At 33.1% G+C, this 15,810-nt stretch overlaps 1 protein-coding gene across 1 annotated transcript; it reads right to left on the minus strand.

Annotated features, from left to right (window-relative positions):
* Positions 1 to 9,743: 9,743 nt before the first annotated feature.
* On the minus strand, positions 9,744 to 10,391 carry LOC106668970 (prisilkin-39-like). The gene is made up of 3 exons (XM_014398193.2): positions 10,296 to 10,391; positions 10,150 to 10,228; positions 9,744 to 10,092 (listed from the first exon to the last, which is right to left on the minus strand). Exons 1-3 carry the CDS (start codon positions 10,314 to 10,316, stop codon positions 9,833 to 9,835), a joined length of 360 nt encoding a protein of 119 aa, XP_014253679.1. The 5' UTR covers positions 10,317 to 10,391; the 3' UTR covers positions 9,744 to 9,832.
* Between the last annotated feature and the right edge of the window lie 5,419 nt (positions 10,392 to 15,810).

A 15,810-nucleotide genomic window follows, 5' to 3' on the forward strand; every position in this document is an offset into this window, starting at 1 on the left:
TTTTTTCCTTTCAAATTATTCTATCATTAATTTTTCAATACAAAATCAACCGTTGGTATTATAGGTATTGTTAAAATTAAATTTATTTTGAAAGTTGATTTTGTTCTATCCTTGCGTTTTATGTCTATCAGACGCGTATCAGCATTTTGCCATATTTCAGATTGCCGGTAGGACAGACATACCAAAAATGTCGAAATGAAAAAACGCGTCTGACCAACGCAGGAAAGATTTTGACAGACCAAAATTATCGGTCACGACCAAATTTCAGGCTCATTACCCTGCGCGGAGAAATTTCACTATTCATAAGGATTAAGCTTGCTTTTTCTGGCAGTACTGTTTAAATCAGTGAAAAATCGTGCAGACTTAGGTAATTTGATTGAAACGTATAGTTTTCTTTGACTAATGTCGAAAAGGAAATTTGTCCAATTAAAGTAAAAAAGTAAAGTAATTCTTGTTATACATGAGTGGTTATCGTCCAATTACGCTTGACGGATGAAGGATCGAACTACTTGACTATACTTTTTCAAATTATTCTCCATTAAAACTAAATCTAACAATGTATTGTAGTTTGTCAAGTGAATAATGTTTTTGTTATTGCGAAAATAAATCAGTATAAATGTAAAGTAAGCACAATATATTTTGAGAAATATAGAACTAAATATTTAAAAGGATGCAGTCGTGTGAAATCGCTAATTTTATATTTAAGTACGCGTTTTTATAAATTTAAGCTCTTAGTAAGATCTAATTATATTAATTTTTATGTTATTATTTAAACTGGTATCACTTTCTGTTGGTGATGATGATGAAGATACTAGGCAGCGGGTTTTGTGCTCCCCCGGCACTCAGCCTTCTGGTTTTTTGTAAATATATTAGGGGTATTCACGATGTTTGTTAGATGTTAATTCGTGTTAACTGGAATAGAAAAATGACCAGTAAGATCGTGAACTTAACCTTCTTTTCTTAGCAAGATAAACGTTAATTTTTTCGCAGTACTGCGCGTGGCGACTGGTAGAATCGAATATATCAGTCTGTAACATTCCTTGATGGCTTGTTGTTGTTTGCTTTGGTTTGTTGTGAGTTAAATTGTAAGATGCCATATGTTAGTTAAAAGGAAAATTAATCAACTCTTTCATTCAAAATGCTATCTATGCATTCGAAAAGTACTAACACATGACACGCTTCAATTCGTGCCGACATACCTAACCTGTATCCTAACGTCTTACAGCCTACAAATTTATATGATACGGGATGTATCTATTATGAATGAGAGTATAAGGACAGGTCAGAAATTAATGAAAGAAATGTATTGGACCGATTTAATTAACGCGTATTTCAGAATAAAAATACGTTAAACAAAAAACAGCTGTTAAATTCTTGGCTGCCATGTTGGTTACCTATGCCCTAACGGATAGCAATGTGACTACATATTCGACCTAACACCTAACATTAGCTTCGGCCTGTTAGATCGAGCAATAGATCTAGCCGATTCTTACAACTCTACGTCATAATTTTTCTCGATCTAACAAGACCTAATAGAGTTAACCAAACATCGTGAATAACCCTACTATATCACTTTCTGTTACAATTATGCTAAAAATAAAATCCAACGGAAATTTTTCTTAAAGATTATATAAGCTCAAAATATTAATTTTAATTTGGTAAACTTGGTTGTTCTGATCTAAAAAATGCAAACTACCCAAATAATCTCAAGCCATATAGTAAAATTTAATTTGTCTTTTAATATGTTGAATGGAATTTTAATAAAACATCAATCATAAACGTAAATGTAGCTCAACTTATAATAATCGTATAATTAAGGCGCTCCTAAATGTACTAGAAGATTAATGGGGGCTAGTACGTACTGTATTATAAAGTTCGAGAGAAATTAAGGCGTAATGTGACGCTTTCAGGGGAACTTCATACAGAGATGAGCATGCACAAATTAAATGGAAATGCTTCACGATGAAGAACCTCCGGAGAATGCCAGTAAGTCAGTTACGGTCATTTAGATAATAAATACCAAATAAATGTAGACGTCGAGGGCTTTTTGTTTTAATGCATTTTGTGCTGGCATGATCGTAAAAGTTATTGTATTTATGTGTCTAATTTTTACATGGTTGTATGAATAGTAAACAGATAATAAAACGCCTATGTAAACAACCTATGTAACAAAAAATAAAAATGTTTGTAATAATGGACACTCTTAACACGGCGGGCAAGAATGACACATCTACACGGAAAACTAACACTTTGAGCCCTGAAGATGATCTCAATAAAGATCGAAACGTTGGCACGATAAAGAAAATGTTTTTCTGAAACTAGGTCACACCAGACGTCATCTTACGACGTCCAATAATCATTTGTAATAATATTACCAAATAAATTATTCATTTTATGTAAGGTCTTAGTTGTGATGAAAAAGTGTCACGAGCGGGATTAATTGAAAGAAATAATTTGGTGAATTAGACCACTAAACATAATGGATTAATATTAACAAAGTTCAAAATATAGATTTATCTGAGAACGAAAAGTATAAATATTTAAAAGTAAACGCATATACTGTGAACCTTGGTCTGTTTATTGTTATTGGTATTCAGACGAAAAATGGTACGGCTATGGGCATCAAAGGGCTTAACCAGTGGCCCTAGGCACCACCATAAACATATTGCAAGCAATATAAATATAGAATAATAAAATAACATGATAATACATTCACATTATACATAATAATCGGAATAAATTACATTAAAAATATAAATATTTGCAATTAGCTAAGTGGTTGCTTATCAGTTTGGTCTGCCCTGTGATCGCTTTATCATCATGTCGGTTTCCCTAGTTGACCGTCATTAGGCGTGAGTTTTATCGTGTAAACTTATGAAAATTTCATTAGTGGTAAAATAGCAAATGGAAGATGGCGCGAAGTCGAGATGCTTCAAAAACGATGGGAATACTCACACTTACCTGATGCCAGGCAACGCTACCCTACTATACGCTATGCGATCCTCACTGTCCGAATTTTCGTCGGGTAGCATCGAGTACAGTCGAAGACAAAAGAACCGGACACTCATATTTTTATTCAAACTACATGTATTATATTAATCAACATGTCATTATATTAATTACAACAACTTATTTTAATATAAATCAAATTAACTGAGTCAAAAATTCATTATTGTTTATTTAAAAATAAATTCATTTTAATGGTTTGGTAGAAAATTGATCAAAACACCCGAATACATTTTTTGATATAATGCATTTAACTAATAATTTATTACATGGGTTTGCTCATAAAATTACACTATTTTCGTCGAGAAGCTTCAGAACAGGACCCTCTTATTTTTTGTACTTTATTTCAAACTAAGTATTTGTAATTTTGTCGTTATATTAATTACAACATTCGTATTTTAATGTAAACCAAATTTAAGAAAATAAAAAAGTCATACGTTTTTATAAAAATTATTTAATTATGATGGTTAGGAAGAAAATTTATCAAAACACCGGAATAAGTTTATTCAAAACAAGTCATTTTAACAAACAAATTATTACATGGTTGTGCTCTTAAAATTTTACTAACAATTTATTACATTGTTTTGCTCATAAAATTACACCGTTTTCGTCGTGTTGCGTCAAAACAGGACACTCATATTTTTTGTAGTTTATTTCAAACTATGTATATGTAATTTTGCCGTTATATTAATTAAAACATTCTTACTTTAATGCAAACCAAATTAAACGAGATCAAAAATCCATGAGTTTTTATAAAAATTATTTAATTATGATGGCTAGGAAGAAAATTTATCAAAACACTTAAATAACTTTATTTAAAACAAGTTTAATAAAAATTTATTAGATGGTTGTGCTCATAAGATTTAACTAACAATTTATTTCAAGATTTTGCTCCAAATAGTGCATTAAGAACAAAAGAGGCGTTGTGATAGTGATTATTGTGATACACGCTGTGTGACTGTACGTGCCGTCCGCTTGACGTCGAATAGATGTTCACACCCTACCGAAACGCGACAAAGCGTCGGGTAGAATCGGCTAGCGTCGCATACCGTTGCATAAGGTATGTGTGTTCCCCGCTTACAAGATCGGAAAATGATGAAACAAGAAGTTCATCATTACGCTTAACCAATTTCACAGTTTAAAAAAAATATATTTTTTATTATAATTGTTTACGCCAAAAGGATTAACGGCGATAACGGCCGATCGGGCGATGAAAAAGACCGGCTCAGCCGGAAAGAGCCAGTCGCAGTTCGCTTCTTGACGCCCACTTTTTCGTGGCCGATTGTTTGGTCTATATCATTTTAATTTCAACCGTTCTAATTGTGGTTGCTCGGGTTAACGGGAGTCGTCGACCCATCCGGTGGATCGTCCATGATCCATCGAGGTCTCGTGTTCCGAAGAAGAAAGGTAAGGGTTCGCCATCCTATTGACTTCCCTTCAGATCGTTGGGGACTTCCTGAACAACCCCTGCATCTTAGCCCAACAGTACATGGGATCGTCGAAGCCGAGGACGAAAGGTCCATAAAGTGAGGTTTTTTTTTTAATTTTAATAATTTCTTTTTCAGTTTGTTAGTTTCGTTGCCTTGTTCGTTTTATTGTCTACGGTCCATTGCTTCGCCAATAATTGTTCATACCATTACGGTGAGTTTAACTTGTTCCCTCCCCCAGCTTTATTTTTATATTGCAACGTTTTTGAGAAAACCCCCGAGACACGTATACTTTATTCCTGTAGTTTCTCACGAACCAAAAAGTTTTCATTTAACTCTACAGAATAGCTGGATACGAATAGAGGCTCAACATTGTCAAATGGTAAGATATTGAGAAATATACCCTTTTTGAAATATTTTTCAACATTTATTCTAACGGTGCAAACAGGTTTTGGTTTGAAGCAGCCTTTCTCAAGTTATTCGCAACGAACTATCTATATCGATTTTCATTATTGACGATGATTTGCGGAAAAACGACATCTTCAAACACGAATTTACTTATTCATCATTTCATTGATTAATTAGTAAATTAATAGTTTCAATGGTTTCTAAGCTTTAGAACAATTATTTGAAATAACTTTTTTGAAAGGGAATTTGAATTTGAATAACTTTCGTTCAATTATTTGAAAAAGTCAGGGTCACGAGCGGGATTCGAACCCACGAACTTCGGCTAAATACGCCGCTGTTCTACCACTTGAGCTATCGTGACTTCGATCCGCTCGGACACTAACTTCCCATCTCAACCTCACCTCTCGAATTGAAAAATGGCAAAAGGAGGAAAAATGGATTTGAAATAACATGTATTTAGCCATTTCAACCAAATCTATGGTATAATCAGACCTTTCGTTTAAAATTAAATCAAGCTGTGGTACTTTTAAACAATGGCCGTTGTCTAAATTAACACCGGGAAATATTGTTTGCCCGAATGACGTGGTCAAAACGGGTTTTTGCATTAAGAAGTCATATAACGTCATGCTGTCAACGTGATCGTTTCAATTTCTCCAACTACCATTTGCCCCAGCATCGATTTCGTGCCATCACGTACGGTTCCTTGTGAGAATGAATTCCCGTCTCTTCAAATTTATGGAAGTATTTCAGTTCAATCTAATATTTGACGAGTTATCAACTTATTCGATCAGAATGGAGTTGTTGAAAGTTTTGTTAATATTTCATATTTTTAGTGATGAAACACTTTCTAATCATGTGTATTTTGCTTGCTATCACGATTTATCATCCTCGTCCTTGGTACTTTTTTGGTCCTTACCATCAAGAACCGTTTCAGTTTTAATATTTTTTACAGTATGTCATTCTCTCCAAGTTTTCAAAGGACGTTATTACATTAAAGGCTTTTTTTCTCATTAAAATTGCGGTTTCGTTCTGATTTCATAATTTTCCTTTAATTCGTGAAATGTTATTTGTCATGGACTTGTGTGCAAACTCCGGTCTAATGAGAGGTTTTTTGCGTCAGTGACTGTGTTTGTGCTTCAGAGACCTAGCCCGGCAATGGGCTAATGTTGAGAACCCTAAGTTGTTTAGATTATTCTAACATCGTTGTTCATACTTAGGTGTTTTAAATGACAGCATTTTCTCGATGGCTTTTCTTCGTTGACCCTTTTGCTATACAGTCTTTGAATCCTACTATGTCACTTATTAACCGTTTTAATGTATGTTCTTAAAAATACACGGTTTACTGCCTTACATTCACCTGATTCCTCGTTAATTGTTAACTCTACTTTCTCCCTTTCTTTTTTTTAAGCGGTCTACAACAATATTGTTTAATATTGCTCGTATGTTTTTAGATAGTTCTTTATTAGCGAATTTTATGAGATGACAAGGCAGTTGGCAGTTCTGGTCGCACATTCCTTATTGATTCGAACTAATAGTCAGACCTATTCGTCTAGTAGACCAAAAAACTTATTTACGAAGTTGTTGCTAGAGAACCGTTTATTGGTCAATTCAAAAACTACATAGCTTACAATCCGAAAGCTATGTAAGGTTGCCAGTCTAAGATCCATACAGTGGATCGCTAGGGAAGGATAAAACAGGATAAGGCGGCCAAAAGGAAACTTATATTAGATATTGATGGTAGATACCGCCTTCCCTCTATAGAACTGCTCACAAAAACGAAAAAACTTTTTAATAGAGAAGGCAGGTTTTACACAAACAGGGGTCTGTTATTACGAAAAATTTCCATTACAAGGGTATCAAAAGTAATTCGAGCCTAAGGTTAAATAGATACAATAAAGTAAAATGGCCTGGGTAAGAATAGGTCAAGGTTCGTCAATTCGTGTCTTCAACAGGAATTTGAAAATATTCAATCAGTCAGAGTTAGACAACTACAGAAATAGTAACGTCGTTAACACAGTGGAACATAAAATAGGTTGTAACGTTGTAAAATGGACAGATCTGCCAGAAAAAAATGCCATTCAGAAATTTTCATAAACTAACCTCAAAGACCTGAAAGCAAACAGAACCACCACTCTGTATGCCAGTGATGAACCGTAAATAGAATAAACGGCTTTAACATTACTGAGATAAAACGTGCTTCGCAAAAATACCAATTATTATAAGAAATTGTAGTACAAAAAGGTGTGTACAATGTGTATGTGATAGTATTATTTATAACCGTCTAATTTACAACGACATATCAATGTTTTTTGTATAAGGGTATATTTGCTGCATATTTTTGCGAATGATATTAGGATGGTTTTATTAGTTTCCATTTAAAAGTTCTTTTAAACTTACGCTTTTGTATATTTGTACCTAGTTTTGGTTATTTATCACTTGAAATTAATTTGCTCTTTGCTATTCGGGTATCAGCTGGTGGGTTCCATTCAGCCACAGTTCTGTGGTGGAGCACCAGTTGTTTAAATTTCTGTTTATACGTCCGTGTAATCGCTTCTGCTCAATATTTATTTTAACATTTGCAATTCAATTGCTTCTTTGCAATGCAACTTCATTATATATTATCATTTAGGTAAATTCAAAAAGCTTTTATTTTCAGCAAATTCGATCGAAGATAAGACAATGATCGACCGCTATGTACGACGGGTAACGATAGAAATGATAAATGATGGAGTGAGTGTGGTGTTCAATCTTTTCAATCCACTTTGTGCCAAAATATTCATGGATAAATTCGAAAAAAAAATCTTTTCAAATCAAAGGACAAATCAACTAAATCTGTTCATTTTTGGAAATGGTATGTGGTATGATTTTATGCGTATGGTCGCACGTTCAAATTGAGCGCCATTAAAAAACCAGCTGCTAGTTGGAACGTCGCGTTGGCGGGGGTATCAGCGGGTTCACTTTTGCAATTCATGTCGAGAGATGTGGTTGTAGAAGTCCTTCAACCTGATGATGAGCTAAACGGCTCGAAATCCAAAATCGTTGCAAAAACAACTTACTGTGAATAGGTACTATATTTTTAAAAAGGACTAAAGACGATCAGTTTCTCTACTACTGGAGAGGTATAGAGTAGAAAGGCGACTATTTGATAATCAGAATCTCGCTTGGACACTTGAACAGGGGGCTGTTTTCTTCAGAGATGAGTGCCGGTTTGGTTTGTGATAATCAGATGACCTACTTGTGCAAAATACATGGAAACCGCTTGCCTTCATATGCCATGCGTGTCACAGTCTTTCAAAGGCAGTCAGTTATGTTATGAAGTGGAATCAACTCTATGCCTCTACCGATCTGATTATCATACAGAAGGGATCAGTGACTGCACTAAGATACCTTGAGCAAGTTCATCTCGAAACGGTCATCATGTTAATGAATGATAATGCTCGATCGCTCGAGTTGTCACCCATATTTTGGAGGATGAAGGGAGTACAACAATGTAGTGGATAGCACGTTCTCTTGAATGAAGCCTATGGACCAGTTACGGGACATGATAAAGAGCCGGATCAGACATCGTCCCCCTCCTCCTACAAGTGTGAAACAGCTTCAAATCATTCTTCCTGAAAAATGGGGAAAGGCGAAATCCGATCGCTTATTTATTCGATGCCTAGGAGTAGGTAATACGCGTTATTAAGAGCAAAACTAGCTATAAATTGTTGGTTCAATTTTCACAAATCGCTAAACGATTTTCCCGATGTTTTTGTAAATTTTCTTTCAAACCATCATAGTTAAATAATTTTTATGAAAAGTCATGAATTTCTGATCTCGTCTAATTTGGTTTATATTAAAATAAGTATATTGTAATTAATATAACTATAAAAAAGACATATAGTTGAAGTAAACAGCAAAATACGAGTGTCTGGTATCTTTTGAGTAGATATACACAATTTACATTCCAATTTATGAACAAAGATCCCGCTTCTAATTAATTTAAATAACAAGTCGATCAATATTCGAGCATTACAAGTTTCACTGAACATTAACATATTCTTACAATTTTGAAGGAGCACATGTCTTCTTTTGTACTGCATTTATTATTATTAAAGCAGTTGTTAAATTTTTTTGGCTTTGAATGTGCATGTAGTTAGGTTGTGAGGTTCTCTGATAGACGTCCATTTCTCTTGTCTTTCAGTCTACTTCTCTTGTGCTAAAAATCTTATTTTTTGCTGTCATCTAACACGTTTTAAAAACCGTATAAACTAAAACCTATTTTTTTTAGATCTCAATAAATCAATTATTTATACAAATTATTTTTAAATGAACTTCTTAATTTATAGTATTTTTAAATTGAATGTGGATTTTGTTTGAATATTTGAAAATAAATTTATATTGAAAAGTTTTATTTAGTATTTAAAGTGTTTTATAAAAATAATAAAAATGCTGACACGTTTTAAAATCAACATTTGACTACATAAAAGCCGATTTTTTTGATCTCACTGAATCAGGTTTTAGTTCAAATTATTTGTAAATAAACTTCATTATTTTATAGCTTTGTTAATGCAAATTCTGATTTTGTTTGAATATGTGAACATACATTTATTTTGAAAAGGTTTATTAAGTTTTGAAAGTTAATACAATGTATGTAAACAAAACTCATGTCCTACGTGGATTTTGTTTGAATATTTGAAAATAAATTTATTTTGAAAAGTTTTATTTAGTATTTAAAGTATTTTGTAAATGTTTGCTAAAAATCTTATTTTTTGCTCACACGTTTTAAAATCCACATTTAACTAGCTAAAAGCCGATTTATTTTATCTCACTGAATCAGGTTCAAATTATTTGCAAATAATCTTCATTGTTTTATAGATTTTTTATGCAAATTCGGATTTTGTTTGAATATTTGAACATACATTTATTTTGAAAAGGTTTATTAATTTTTTAAAGTTAATACAATGTATCTAAAAAAAATAACTCATGTTTAGCACCGGTAGTCCGTTGTTTCAGTAATGCCCGTATCCTCCGTAGTTGCTTACAGGGTAACCATGTCCTCCATAGTAACTTCCTGGGTATCCATATCCACCGTAGTAAGAAGTTGGGTGGCTATATCCTCCATAGTAGGCACTTGGGTAAGCTCCGTAAGCGGCACTGCTGTAACCTGCATATCCTGGGTGTGCGTAGCCACCGTATCCTGAATAACCTAGGTTGCTGTATCCCAATTGTCCAAGACCACTGTACCCGCCATAACCACCATAACCTAAACCTAAATTTAAAAATGAAGTTTTTTGAAGTTAAAATGAAAAGAAAATTTCACAGTTACCTGTGTATCCTGCAACGCCCTTTTTCACCCTAACATCTTCTGCGGCGGATGCTGCAGCGACAAGGACGACGGCGACGATCTGGAAGGCAAGAACAAAACTTAGGATTTTTTTCATCAAAAGTAAGTGTAAAACGCAATTAACTAACAAGGCTCTTGAAGGAGAACATTGCTGTAGACTTTGGTCTAGTGAAGATACACCATGCACATTTTCTTTTTATACTTTCGAATTCCCACCCCCAGCGGCCTTGTGAGAAGCGATTTCCACTCCATTCGAAGCAGCAGGCACGAAGATTTATTGCTCATTTAATTTGTGCGTCTGGGTATATGTGTTTTTTAAAGGCAGCAATTGAATGCAAACTGCCCTCGTTTAGGTAATTTCAAACACATCTTTTCTGACTTCCCATGACATTTGAACAAGTTATAATTATAAGTTTACAAACTTAAAACTCTATTATAAGTTTCCTCAGATTATAATTAACTAGTAAACAACACACCATCTTTCTGCGTTCTACAATTTTCGAAATTTTTTATTGTAATAAAACCACTGTTTAAGTGTTTTATTTTGATTTATATGAATAACTGCTCCATTGACAATATTGATCCAGTTTATACTATCAGCATATTCATTATACAGGGTGAATTGCTACTCGTGCTACAAACTTCTCCAGTAGATTCTTCACCCTAAAATGAACAAAAAAGTTCATATTGTCCATGGTCCGATTCTCAACCATTTCAGAGTANGGACCATGGACAATATGAACTTTTTTGTTCATTTTAGGGTGAAGAATCTACTGGAGAAGTTTGTAGCACGAGTAGCAATTCACCCTGTATAGTACAAATCATGCTTTATAAAAAAGAAAGAGTAAATATTCTGTCCTCATGTTGTCACCTACAGGGCTGCTACTACTAAAATTGAAAAAAGAAAATATATATGCTTATATGGCTACTCTTTTTATTGAAAACAGAAACATTTCATTGGAATAAAATCACACATTGCCGATAGTTTTTAAATATAAATTCACACAAACAAATGAACATCTTTAATGTAATTGAAATATTTCTCATGGAAAGTCCTCTCACATAAAGCAATGGCATTACCTTAAAACCTCTCATTCCAGAATTGCCTACATTCGACAATAAATAACTGCTTAAAAACTACGAAAATTAATTATTTTAGTTACGAAAATAGTACGTTTATAGTGTGGTGTTTTATTGAACTTCTCTAACAAAATTAGTTTATTTCTGGCTATTTCGGAGCGCAGTTCTCCTAACACAAACCTTCAATCTTCAAACCTTTCCGGAGTTCAAGCCTGATTCTAATTGACCAGAAAAAACAAATTAATAGGTAAACTCTTATTTACATTTAATAAAACAACCAAAAATAAAAAGGAGCTCGAGATTAGTACATATAATTCCAATTTGAACATACAGACTTAGTTTTGCAAGAAATTAGTAGTGAAATCAAAAATTTGCCTTTTTCTAATTAAATTCATTTATTTATATTAACACATTTTTAATTTTAAATGTTTCTCTTAATTTCATTTATTTTGTTAAATCAACGAAGTGTCTTAAAGGAAGATAGAAATCAGAAGAATTCTGTTTATTTTTCCTTATTTTTCATGCCTTGCTGACATAGGCTAAATGAAATGAATCAAGCTTTTTAGGTTTAATTTTGAAAAATTAAGAATTTTGAACATTACACCGGGTATCCAAGAAAAAAATTCCCTCTAGCCAATCCAGCCAAAATTTGCTTTTGTTTGTTATAAATGTCGTATTTTAATTTATTGCCATATTGTACTGTTTAATTTACAGGAGGTCTGCCCTAACATAACTTTTTGTCTTTACATACCATTTACTGACATGTTTCAAGATATACCAAGTATCAAAATAAAGAATATAATAATTGCATTGAATAGTTGGATACAATTAAAAAAACATGTTAAATAACTAAAAATACTTGCATAATAATACAATACAATAAATAATTGCAAATAACAATAAACTAAGCGTAATAATTGATAATCCCACTCCTCTTTTTTCACACGTCACCACTTTTTTCACACATAACATAAAATGTCTGCGTTTTGTGTTGATGTAATTAAAGAAAGGGTATTAAAGGAATAAGTTGTTAGTAAATTTGTCAAGTTCTACAGCAAAGTTTTCCAACAGAGTTGCAAATTTAATTGTGTTACAAATTTTAGACTAAGCAGTGTTTGTAAGATTTAGAGGTTTTTGTGGAAAAAATTAAATTAAAAGTACTAGACGTGTGCCTTCTTAAATGAAATTTAACGCTTTTACCCAAAAATGAATAGTTCCTTTAGTAGTGACGAAAAATGCAGATAGTTGAAAAAACATAAAATGTTAAATATATGCTAAAGCGTTGAGAATGGGACCACGGTTCATACGATTTTTTTTTTTACATTTCAGGTGAAAAAGCACTTGACGAACTTTGTCGTACGACTAGTGTATTACCGTCCACGTGAACTAGCACTGTGTACTATCGATCGACCTACTACTTACGTACGGTTCGTTCATTTGAGTTTATTCATTTAATATGAATGATCATAATGCTAATTCTTCCTTTTAAAAAAACACAAGAAAGATAGTAAAACACAGAGCTGATCTACTAAGGATACTAAATAGGAGAGATGCTTACTTAGGTAATAACCTCTGTCATTTTCACGTACTGGATACATCAGCAAAATGTGCAATAAATTTTCGTTTTCATACGAATTGCACATACTAATATACAATGTTGCTTGCTACATATTGCATAATTATTTCCATCTATAAAAATTCTCATGTCGTCATCTTTGGAAAAAAAATCAATTCCATTATTGTTCTTTGTTTTCTTATTCCAATATACTTTGTCAGATAAAATTCTACTCCACCAAATGAACAAATATTTGGATAGCTGGAATTATAAGATGAATTCATTAATCTTTATACAAATATCTTATTTGTGTGCTTTAAAGGGTGCAAAGCAATGAATTGATATATCAGCTACCTTGATATGCTTGGATAACATTGGCAGAAATCCATATTAACAAAATTATATAATTTACTGAAAATATATTTTTGTCGGGTCCTAAGTTCCACTGACAATTAGACAAAACTCTAATATTTTTGGATGTAGTATGTATTACCAAAATATAATCATTAAAATCAGTCATCCACATCAGTAGTCCTTCTTTGTATGTAAAATAGTATAATTCGGAGGTTCCGTGGTACGCCGACTCTAATTGGGTTACCGCGGCGAACTTCGTGAAAAAGTAATAATTACAGTATTAAACGGAGAATGAATTAATAAACATAAAAACGAAAAACAGTAGTACTGAAAACGAGAGTTTTTATTTTGCAGCAGCAGTCATTATGTTTTACATAGACATGCTTTAGCTGTTAAGGAGGTGCCAGCCTATTTTAAGAAAATTTTGGATAAGTCTGATCAAATGATTGATTATATAAAATCACGGCTTTTGAAGTCAATAGTATTCACATTATTATGTGACAATATAGAAAGCCTTCATCATTCCCTGCATCATTCTCCATACAGAAGTGGTTGTCTCTCGATTACGTCTAAAGTCTTATCTCGTTAATGGACCACAATGTCAAATGTGCCAACGTTTTGTGTGATGAGAAATAGCAATAATGTCGTCTTTATGAGATATTTTCAATAAAATGAATTAGATGAATCTTTCTTTGCATGGAAAAAGTACACAATTTTCGATGCAAATTACTAAGTTCACACCTTAAAAAGAAAATCTAGTTTTGGGTTGAATATGTTGAGATGAAAGAGCTTAGTTTGTATGTTTTCTGTGTTAAATGATTTTATAAAAGAAAATAAACTGCAGTCTGCAAAAATGTTGATTGATGAAATAATAATGAACAACTTCAATGTTTGGTGATGTCCTTTGAGCACAACTTCCCAACTCGAGATACAATGCTGCAAGACCATGAATGATTGGTCAATCCGTTTTCCATTTCGACAAAGCCAACCAAATCTTCAAGTGAATACGAACGTTTGATAGACAAAGTTCACTCCTTCAAAAGAAAAATCTAGTTTTGGGTTGAATCTGTTGAGACAGAAGAGGGGGAGGGTTCTCCTGTGTTAAATGAATTTTTTAGAAGACAACAAACTGGAGCATGCGAATCGCACATTGATTGGTGAAATATGTGAACACCATGGAAGTTGGGAGAAGTTCTTTGAGGACTTCATCCCAACAGTTCGAGTTACCATGCAGCGAGAACATGAATGTTGGGAGTCAAACCGTTTTCAATTTCGACAAAACAAACCAGTCTATCTTCAAGTGAAAGAAAAGAAAAAAAAAAAACCAACGGCTTGTTGAAAAAGCAAAACATGTTTTTCTTTCATTTGCCAAAGCTTGCCTGTTTTAATCCAGATTTCTATCTATACATCCACCAATACGAACACAGAAAACAAACACTTTGAGTGAGTAAAAATTCATTGAGTCGAAAATTTCTATCATTGTAAAAATTCATTTTTTTTTTCAAATCTGATACGCATTTGTATAATTTAAACGATGTTTATAAATCCCAGGCCCTGAAGATGATCTCAATAAAGATCGAAACGTTGGCAGGTTAAAGAAAATGATTTTATAACCCTACGTCACACCAGACCGCATTTCACGATCTCCAAATAATCATAAAATACTGAAGCTCGATAGATGCTGAATCCGACATCCGTCTCCAGCTATGAAAAATAAAACCAACATATCCAAATTTTGAAAAATAAAACAACCACACTCTTCTCATCAATTCCTTAATCATTAATGTTCAAATTATTAATTTTGAAATTGCCTCGAGTTATGTATACCTACTGATTCCGTTCCGTCCAATTTGATTGTTTTTGTTCTAAATTTCTAAAATTAAACAGGTAGTAATCAATGATTATTCAGAATTCGTGAGATGCGGTCTGGTGTGGTGTAGGTTTCAGAAAAACATTTTCTTTATCGTGCCAACGTTTCAATCTTTATTGAGATCATCTTCAGGGCTCAAAGTGTTTGTTTTCTGCGTAAGTGTGCCATTCTTGCGTGTCGTTTTGAGAGTGCAGAAAACAAACACTTTGAGCCCTGAAGCTGATCTCAATAAAGATCGAAACGTTGGCACGATAAAGAAAATGTTTTTCTGAAACCTACACCACACCAGACCGCATCTCACGATTTCTGAATAATCATCGACTAACGGTCACTAATCACCACACAAGTAGTAATCAATGTCAACATAATGCTTGTTTTCATAGTGATATCCCTCTCCATCACCTAATTAGGAATCGACCAACTAATGGTGATATTTAAAATTTTAATTTGCTACATATATTAAGTATCTAATTTTAAATACTTAAGTGCGAGGGGTCCGCCCTGGATTGTTTTGTGAATGAGATCCGCTTGCTAAAAAGTTTTGAAAACCGTGGTATATATGTACGTATAACAATTCTTTAATTGCTATTCAAAACAACTTTTAAATTTTTTCTGAATTGATTTTCACATTAAGTATCAAAATTAGGTAAGTCGTTGTTAATTTTTTAACAATTTGTTTCAAATTATTTCTCTAGTATATTGTTATTACTTTTACATTGAATACGCATCCTCCTCCAATCTGTATTTTGGCCGTTTACTTTACGGGCAGGTGAATAAAGCCCTT

The sequence above is a fragment of the Cimex lectularius genome, unplaced genomic scaffold (assembly GCF_000648675.2).
Source record: "Cimex lectularius strain Harlan isolate CLEC.00 unplaced genomic scaffold, Clec_2.1 scaffold247, whole genome shotgun sequence".
Taxonomy (NCBI): Eukaryota; Metazoa; Arthropoda; class Insecta; order Hemiptera; family Cimicidae; genus Cimex; species Cimex lectularius.

Bases quoted from the DNA above. Each gene is read 5' to 3' on its own strand.
- LOC106668970 (XM_014398193.2), bottom strand. From the start codon at position 10,316: ATGTTCTCCTTCAAGAGCCTT. The intron at 10,229-10,295 runs GTTAGTTAATTG...CTTGCCTTCCAG, and splicing joins TGTTCTCCTTCAAGAGCCTT to ATCGTCGCCGTCGTCCTTGT. The intron at 10,093-10,149 runs GTAACTGTGAAA...TTTTAAATTTAG, and splicing joins GGGCGTTGCAGGATACACAG to GTTTAGGTTATGGTGGTTAT.